Source organism: Nicotiana tabacum, chromosome 6, assembly GCF_000715075.1.
Source record: "Nicotiana tabacum cultivar K326 chromosome 6, ASM71507v2, whole genome shotgun sequence".
In the NCBI taxonomy this organism is placed as follows: domain Eukaryota; kingdom Viridiplantae; phylum Streptophyta; class Magnoliopsida; order Solanales; family Solanaceae; genus Nicotiana; species Nicotiana tabacum.
In genome coordinates this window covers 200202535-200212502 of record NC_134085.1, presented here as the reverse complement: position 1 = coordinate 200212502, position 9968 = coordinate 200202535, and the positions used below count along the sequence as shown (strand labels likewise).

Sequence of the window (9968 nt, the reverse complement as noted above, 5' to 3'; positions counted from 1 at the left end):
GAGTCCTCCCCAAAGGGTAGGTCCGCCTCCGGATAAAGAATAGCTGGCCTTGTAATGTGGGATTTTTCTTTTTCCCCACTGGAACATGTACTTAACTTGTTTAACAGAATTTCCTTATATTATTTACACACAAAATAATGCAAGAATGGAACCTGGTGCTTTCATCGGAGAACAATTTATGTACCCTCAAATTGAACGTGGTGATTGAAATAAGGAGAATCTAAAGAAACGAAAAGGAAATAGTATCAACTACATGACTACTGAATAAACCAAATGATAAGGAGCAAAAAGAAATGGCAAGTGACTATTAGCTCTTTGAGCCAAAGAACATGAGAGCAGAAGAAGCGCAGTAGATTCCTAGTACTCCATATTTTATACATCACTCGTTTTGGACATGACTTCAAATTAGGCCATGGTTTGACTGTTTTAACATCACGGGTCGAAGAGAAACTCATTATCAAAATTTGACAGCACGCAGATAATTATGGATAAAGAATGGACATACGATTTAACTAGCTAACTATGTTTTGGGAACTAAAAAAATCAAGGTGGCATTGATTCCCATGAAACATAATTGGAGGGGTCATGTCATAATCTGTTGCCAAAAAATGTCGGGGGTACATGGCGAGTTCTGATTGAGCATGGGAATATAAAGAAAAAGCAGATTACGACAACCAAAAACAATATCATCAAAAGCTAAACGATTTCGGATTCGAATTTTGAGACAAGAATTTTTTTTTCGTTTAGCGAATTTAACTGGCGCAAATTCGAACGAATGAATTTTGAATATCGAATAAGTAAAGAAATCACCAAAATTAAAAGGCTACCGACCAAAAGACGGATGTAGAGTTATGGTATTAAGTTCATTTGAATCAAATGTAGAATATAAATTTATATGTAAAAATTTATTATAATTATAATAAATAAATATAAATATAAACTCATAACTATAAAAATAATATATATTTAATACTTTAATACTAAAAACTATAAAGATTTAATTTATAAAAATTAAATCCTGAATTTACCAAACCCCTTTGCTACCGACGAGTTGAAGTCATTATAGTATCTGATCCCACTAGATAAAGGCAAGTAAAAGGATAGCTCTGGCCTACCTCTTAAGCAACAATATCCACACATTGTCCTGTCCACACTCTTCTCCAATGGAGATTCTTCTCGTATCTATCTTATACGTATACTGTTTTCGTCTCATATTGACGGTCGTAATTATAAAAAAAAGTTATTTTAAATTATTTATTATTTTAAAAGTTCAAGATAAAATTAATTTTTTTTGTTATTCTTAGTAATAATTGTTCTTGAAGATAGAGATAATACATAAATAAAATAAATATTCAATAAAGAGAGATTATATCTTAAGAAATAAATAAGAATAGAATAATTTAATTCTTTTCTAATTAATATTTCTTAAGGGGCGTGTAAAAGAGAAATACTACACATAATATGAGACGGAAGGAGTAGTATTCTAGTCTCAACCATGTGAACTTCCTTAGAGCCGCCTCTACCAAGCTTCAACTCCAAATTTTCCATTTTCTTAATAACTTTATTAGTGAAAGTGAAATTCTCCAAAATCTAGAACGGCGCATGTTAAAAAATTAAATTTCCTAGTCACTTAACTCACTGGTGGCGGAATTTGGTCATCTGCTACATATTTATTGGAGTATTTATTCTTTTGTTTTTCATATCTGCAAGACCAATGCAGAAGACTGAAATGCAAAATGAAGTCTTTGGGCGTACTCGGAGTATACAAATGATTTAACTAATATACTTTTACAGTGTAAAATTTTTTACTCTATCCATATACTTTAATCTGTTGTAGTATATTATTTATCTTATTTTTTTTCCAGATTATTAGTCTTAGTTATGGTTTACCTTAAAATGAGTAATAATTAAATTTGTACGCAATTTAAAAAATACGTAATTTAGTTCCACACAAACGATCAAAGAACAACAAATAATTGAATTAAAAGAAAGCGAAGCAATCAAACCAAACACTACGGAGTAGTTAAGCCTGGCGTCTAACTTGAACGCTAAAACCGATCTCAATCGAGCCATCGGAATGGAGCTCAGTTTTAGTTGAATGAGATAATAACTGAAGAACGCTTTTAAAAATTGCTAAAGATAAAAGTAAACTTTATTGGTTTGATATGCGTGCCAATAATGGTTGAAAAATGAAAAGATTCTCCCCTATATATGGATGGAAATTCCAATCCTAGTACAAGTCAAAATAAGGTAAAAATTTCTTTCTTCTAGTAAAACACGGTCTACAGTTGATATAGGGAGTGATCCGCGCTGTAATATCCGATTGATGGTGGATATTTCGGCTCCTCGATCGTCTTCTCTAACCGTCTTCCATTTAACCTCGATTCTTGATTTTGCTTGAGCTCAATTCTTCCCCCGTTTGGCCATGCCCGATTCTTGGCGTGTTATTCGTCCCGCCGGGTTCTGATTTGTGGGTGCCCTCGGCTTTACCCCAGTCGGCGTCGAACCACGTTATCGCTCGTTTCTTCATCGGAAAGTCGAGATATTATTCCTGATTTTACCCGTACATAGTTATTATGAATAATTACTTATAATTATCTTACTGTATATACAATAGTTTAAATTTTATCATATATATATATATATATATATATATATATATATATATATATATATATATATGTTAGTTTCGCAATTTATTTTTAAATACAATTTGAGCATTATGTGGCGGAACCAAAATTTTCACTAAGAGGATTCAAAATATAAAGAAGTGAACACTCGAAGAAATTAAGGGGATTCAACATTTACTGTATATACATAAAAAAAAATAAGTTTATATATATAATGTAATTTTTCGACGAAAGAGATCTGAATGAACCCTTTCGTCGCCCTAGCTCCGCCGATGATGTTGTTTGACCAAAAAGTGTTGAACTCTTGGTTAAACTAATTAATGATAAAAATGAAGGAAAAATCTAAGTCAAACGTAATTAACTCTAGATCTAAGTATATTGAATACGAGAATCGAATGAGGTCGAGCTTACATAATACTTCTTAAGATTATTAAAAGACATCAAACATAAATGATAAGCTTACATATTTGATACATTGTTCCGTGCTTGTAAGAGCAAAGAAGGAAAGGAAGGAATGTCATTGATAACTATGAGATCTATCTTTATTGATTCAACAATGACGATTACAAAGGTTTGCAACCAAAATCTAGGCTTTTGCTTTGTTGTGGGAGGTCTCTTCCCATTCTTCTGTTCCTTTTTCTCACCAGAGACCCCCCCTTTCCTATCTAGAGGATAATATCTGCGTCCTCAGTTCGAGTAGGAATCTGAGTGAGCGACGACCACGTTGAGGGAGGCACGATTCGAGGAGCGAATTAGTGAACTTGATAGGGATGCTTCGATCTTGGGAGACCGAGTTGCGGCTCTTGAAGTTGAGAATGTGCAGTTATTGGCTCAAGCTCCCCCTCAAGAGTCTGCTTCGGCCACTGTTCCTTGCCGCATGTATGAGCTATGGGTCCATGCTGAGGCCCAACGTGATATATACAAGGGTTTATGGGAGGCGGGGAATGTTCCAGAGGCCGTCTTTGAATATGCTCGGGCGAAGGCACGCGAAGCTCGTATTGCCTGCGGTTACGACCCTACGACACCGAAAGCTGGTGAGGGCATTGATGTTGAGGATGGGCTTCCTTCTGATGATGATGACGCTGGGGAGAATAGCGGTGGAGGTGACACCGAGTGAAACATTGTTGCAGCTTTGTACTTAGTTTTTTTTGTCCTTTTGTCATTTATTTTTACTCTTTTCTTGAGGGACTGTTTCGGCCTTTTGTAAGACATGGCTGTTGCGCACGTACATTTGAATGAAATAGTTGTTTCGCCTCCGTTTATGTATCTCTTGACTTTCTTTAATTTCTCCTTCTCCCCTGTTTTTCTATTTTGTTTTTTTTTTGTTTTTGGGGAGAAGATTTTCGGATTTCTCCGTGATGCGTCCCCAATCTTTTACTCGAGAATTCGAATGAGGATGAATCTGGTTTACTTGACTCGAGTGACATTGGATCCCATTGTGTAAGTTCGGGCGAGACCGACTTCTGATTTGCCAACTTGGGCGGAGTCAACCTTGATTTGTATATTCGAACGAGGTCGAATTTAGACTTTCCAACTTGGGCGAAGTCAATCTTGATTTGTGTATTTGAACGAGGTCGAATTTAGACTTGCCAACTTAGGTGAGGTCGATCTTGACTTGTGTATTCGAACGAGGTCGAATTTAGACTTGCCAACTTGGGTGAAGTCGATCTTGACTTGTGTATTCGAATGAGGTCGAATTTAGACTTGCCAACTTGGGCAAAGTCAATCTTGACTTATGTGTTCGAGTGAGGTCGAACTTTCTTTTCATTTGGCGATGGCCGATGGTCGTGAGGGTGTTAATTCGAGCGAAGTCGGAATTGTAACCCGTTGTAAATTCGGGCGAGGTCGAACTTTCCTTTCGTTGGCGATGGCCAATGGACGTACGGCTGTTAATTCGAGTGAGGTCGAAATTGTAACCCGTCGTAAATTCGAGCGAGGTCGAACTTTTCTTTCGTTTGACGATGGCTGATGGTCGTGAGGGTGTTAATTCGAGCGAAGTTGGAATTGTAACCCGTTATATTATTTTTATTGGAGAACATTACACGTCGTCGTATTGTTTATGCGTACATCGGTGTGAGTCCCAGTATGCTTGGTTTTGCTTTCATTGGGGAATATTGTGCGTTTCATGGGTGAGTCCTAGTTCGCTTAACTTTGCTTTCATTGGAGAATATTGTGTGTTTCATGAGTGAGCCCCCTATTCTGGAGATTGTTTCTTAATAGTCGACCTGTGTTGAACCGTTTCTGTTATTTGTAGTACGATACGGCTTAGAGGACTTTGCTTGGTCATTGCTTACTAGATGGTATAGTACGGAACCTTTTCCTGGGTGTTTTGGTGGCGTCTGTTCCTTGTTCGTATACCTGTGAGAGTGCTCATGTTCCTATTCTAAACCAACAAGAGAGCGTGATAAGTTAAACCCAAACGAAATTGCTTGTTACCTTGGCCTGGAAAATCACTGAAAGGAGGAACGACGTTGTAGGGTCGCTCGCTTCGCCTCGTACTCAAATGATGATTTCAGTTGGCGACTGTGTTTGACTTCGTCGTTAATCGCATCTAGGCTTCTCGTGGGTTGGACTTACCTTGCTTGTTGGGATATCGAACCATGTCCCAGTCCGACCCCGTCTGATATGCACAAACAATAAGGGAAAAATGTCATACTTTGTTCACAAATCACCCGGTGCGTGTGGGTACAAAAATAAGACATATATGCCCGTTATTTCAAAGAATCACATAGTAGGTTATCGTAAGAGGTGGAAGTACGGGCCGGTATATAAGGTGAATACGTCAAATGAGATTGTGGTCATGCTAAGCGCACAGTGACTGTGATCCTACTTTAAACATGCATTTGACGTGCCTAACCCATCGCTACAGATGAAACATGGATTTTGCATAGACATCGATCATAATTTCTATTTCATGTAGAGATCTGACCTAGATTGGTTTAGTTATCCCAAAAGCTTATCTACTACTTTTCCATGTCGGTGTTTATACCGAGACGGTGAGGCTATGACAACCTGGAAATGATACTTGGCTGGTTTTAGATCTAAAGGAAACTAAAAAATTGGCTAAGAAATCCCCATAGACGGCGCCAAATTATTTGACCAAAAAGTGTTGAAGTCTTGGTTAAACTAATTATCGATGAAAATGGAGGATAAATCTTAGCCAAACGTAATTAACTCTAGATCTAAGCATATTGAATACGAGAATCGAATGAGGCCGAGCTTACATAACTCTTCTTAAGATTATTAAAAGACATCAAACATAAATGATAAGCTTACATCTTTGATACATTGTTCCGTGCTTGTAAGAGCAAAGAAGGAAAGGAAGGAATGCCATTGATAACTATGAGATCTATCTTTATTGAATCAACAATGACGATTACAAAGGTTTGCAGCCAAAATCTAGGCTTTTGCTTTGTTGTGGGAGGTCTCTCCCCGTTCTTCTGTTCCTTTTTCTCACCAGGAACCCCCTTTTCTTGCCTTCTTACTTCATATATATGCCTTCTTATCTTATATATATATTACAAGTCTTCCCCTTTGTCCAACAGTCTTTAACCAGCATACCCCCTCTCTTGACTATACTCTTCCTTACTCGCTCAAGTATTACGACATATATTCTGCCGTGCAAGCTTTATGATGGCTCGATCTCGGCAGTGGTCGAGATACTCATTGCTATTACGCTTTGTGGGTACGATAATAATTTGGTCGACCTCTTACTATTCTTTTAGTGATAATCCACTTATGGTCAAATTTTGACCCGTACAGATGTGACTTTAGATGACCAACAACCAGTGCTTATCCCCATTTAGGGGATGGCAAGTTAAAATTTATTTTTTGCTTTCGGGTGACGATAAGAGCTCATGGCTTGTGCCCATATTTGGTCACTCTTTTTTCCATTTAAAAGAAAACAAGAAACCATACTGCGGGAAATTGGAGGAGACCTCCTCATGACGACTGATCACAAAATTTAGCTTGTTTGACTTTGACGTAATGCTGATGCAGTTTCTCCAGAATTTCATGCACAATCTAGGAATTCTTTTTTATTGCAAGTTGCGTCCAACTTTCACACCAAGTGGTCTGGTGTTGTACCTGAAAACATGGATTTAAACTTATCTACGCAAATATTCCACACAACTTTTATGCTATCGCTGTATTCTAAACTATTATACTATCTAACTTGGACCTTTCTAGCTTCACAAGATAAGGGCGGGAACGGATTCAATGCATTAGTTACAGGTTTCCGGGATAATATTGGGTTAATTATCTATATTTTTTTTTTTGAACAAGTGTTTACACCTAACAATTAATACTTGACACAAGTATTCACACTCTCTTATAACTCATCATTAGTTAACTATTACACATTTTCACCGGGTACGTATAATTAGTTTTTTCTCATAACTCTTTTTTGTTTCAATTTACTGAGCTCCCTCTTCTAAAAGCTAAAACTCTTACAAATGTGTCATTAAATGGGGTGCAATAGATATTATGGGTCAAGAATTAATTTGGTGGTAGAAGTTGGCTATTGTATTTATGAGACTCACCAGCCAATGGCCCTTTCTAGAGCTACCTTCACAATTCATATTGATAAATGGACCATTCTTACGATCCTCCCAACCTTTACATTAATTACAGTCATACAATAATTTCCTAAGTTCCAACTACTACTATTCAATCTCACACCTTACTCTTTCCTGTGAAGTATTGAAATACTACACCATACTTTCATTCAGAATTAATTAAAAAAAAACCTACATCCCTACCATCCATAAATTATTTCATTATGGAGCCACCTACTTTTTATTCCTCCTTTTTTCTTTTCGTTTCTTCTCCTCTTTTCTTTTTTTCAAACAAAGTCCTGCTTTTGAACTTTTTACAAATTACAACCATTAATTAATATTTGTAAAAAAAGCAGCTACTATTACTGGAGATGCTACGAATTTTCTTTTATCTCCACATAAAGTTTCTACGTACCAATACGGAATTACTAGTACTAATTTTCTAACATTTGTCGGGACTGAATCCAACGAGGTTGCTAGCCAGGTCATAACTGACACGTGTCCCTTGCTGCTGTATGTTTCCAATAATAGATAGGGACCCTTCCGTCGGAGCAAAAGCCAAGCAGAATTTCCCCGACGAGTCCACCGCTATCAGGTAATTCTTCGGGTGCAACGACAGCGTTTTATCGCCGGTGAAATGAAGCGCCACCGTCGGAACACTCACTTTCGTCATGGACGACAGGTCGTAGCAAGTGTCAAACAGGGCGAATTGCCCGGCGGAAGGCAAATTCTGAGTGAATTTCACGAAGGAATCACGCAAAGCATTGTAAGCGGTGGTCTGTAACCGAGTCACCGCCGTACCGGAGTCTACAATGATCCCGCCGTTTCCACTTCCATCCACCTGGAATACCGACGCTGGAATCGACAACATCTGGCCGCCTACACTGATTCCAGTAAGTCCGACGTAGAAGAAAGTGCTCCTTCTCGAGTTACGGAGTAACGGAGCAATTACGGAGTCACCCGGCCGTGCGGAGTTAAAATCCAGCGTCGACGACGAAGCAGAGTCACGGTCCACGAAGCAGTAGGAAAACGACGACGCTTTGATTTGAGATGGCAGAGATAAAGTGCCGCCGCCTAGAGCTATTAAACCAGCGGCGCCGACGAAGAGTCCTTCGTTATCATGGCCACAGCCTATAGCAACTTTAGAGAACGAACCAGAGTTCCCAAAGGACACCGTTTCAGTAGCAAACTCTCCTACGGTGAACGAGCCGTCACCGTACGAGACCTGGTAGAGACACGCGTTAGTACCACAAGCGGAGACCTCAAGAGCAGAGCAGTGAGCATCATCGCAAGAGACCCGACTGTAAGTGGAAGAACCCGACGGATTGAAAACTGGATCCGACTGCTGATAACAATCGGAACACGGCTCACATTGAAGCCACGTGATGTCACTGCCAGTGTCTAAAACCATGTAGAATTCTTTAGCCGGTTGGCCCAACCCGAGCCGAGTGAAATACTCGCCGCTCCCCTGACTAGCTCCTGAAGTAATAGGAGTTTGAAGATCTTCGGGTTGCAACATGGTTTGAACCGGCTTGAGATCCGAGTGAGTAAAGTTGGTGAGTGAGAGGGTGAGTTTCATGGTCAGTGAGGAAACTCGGGCCGAGTCACGTTCGAGTCGAGAGAGAGTGAGGGATGCATAGTCCTTATGACGTGGCTTAACTAGAGCTGAACGAGGGTAAATTGAAACAGAGATTGAAGAAGTATTAGAAGCGGTACTTGTAATAGCTTCTTGTTGAAAAGTTTGAGAAGTAGGAGAGAGAACTTGAACAGTTTTCTTAATGGATTCTGCTACGTCAAAGATTTGGGAGTGTGGATTTGAAGATGATAAGGAGCGAGAGAGAGCACAAGGGACGAAAAGAAGAAGAAAAAAGAGGCAAAATTGGGCCATTTTTGGGGAAATGTTAGAATGAAAGGAATGGAGAAGAAAAGAGAGGAAGAAGTGGATATAAGTAGAAGGAGAAGGGTGGGAAAGCCGAAAGGGAAGGGAAAAGAAAGGGAGGGAGGGGGCTCACGTCACACTTGTTGAATCAAAACAAAAGCATTTAAAACAGAGAAAGAAGCTTGATACCTGCTCTCTGTTCTACAACTATAAAAGAAGAGAAGATATTGCCACCATTAATTTCCTCTTCTTTATTATTCATTTTTGTCCTTATTCTTTTCCTTTCCCCTTTTTTTAATTATTAGTAATATTGTCCAACAAATGTATAATTTACCTAAATTCGTTCAAAGGTTAATGTACTTGTACAGGCTAGTTTACTTTTTGATAAGTGGACTTATATTCTTATTTACTTCTATAAAACTTAAACTAAAAAAGACAACCTTTAAATTTATTTTTCCCCTAATCATATGCTTAGTTGGTGGATAATAAAATGAAATTAAAAAGGAGGGAAAATCTCCCAAAATCATTGAGCATGGGAATGGTAACAAAGTCGACGAATATTCTTTCATTATAATAATTAAAAATCTTGCATTTTAGAATTCATTCTACAGTGAAGAAGAAAACGGATACTTTGTACTCAAAGAAAATGGAGGACTAACAGTTTGCTGACAATGTGAATTTTGATGGTGAAGGTAAGCTTCAACCTGGACTTTATGCAATTTACTAATTTTAAGTTTGCATATTTTTTTAATGGAAAAATTAATCTAATTTATTTATATGGTGTGTTAAATTTTACAATGTATAGATTGCTTGTGCCTTTAACTTTTACTTGGATCTTAAAATACAAGATTTTCAATTTAATTTTTTTTTATATGAGATAGTAGACCTCATAATATAATGGAA

At 38.1% G+C, this 9968-nt stretch overlaps 1 protein-coding gene across 1 annotated transcript; it reads right to left on the bottom strand.

The window, feature by feature from the left end:
• Positions 1-7211: 7211 nt before the first annotated feature.
• Positions 7212-9431, bottom strand: LOC107829684 (protein ASPARTIC PROTEASE IN GUARD CELL 1-like). The gene has a single exon (XM_016657147.2). The coding sequence runs from the start codon at positions 9072-9074 to the stop codon at positions 7629-7631; it is 1446 nt and encodes a 481-aa protein (XP_016512633.1). The 5' UTR covers positions 9075-9431; the 3' UTR covers positions 7212-7628.
• Between the last annotated feature and the right edge of the window lie 537 nt (positions 9432-9968).

Excerpts from the sequence above, each read along its gene's own strand:
- LOC107829684 (XM_016657147.2), bottom strand. The coding sequence starts at position 9,074 with ATGGCCCAATTTTGCCTCTTTTTTCTTCTTCTTTTCGTCCCTTGTGCT.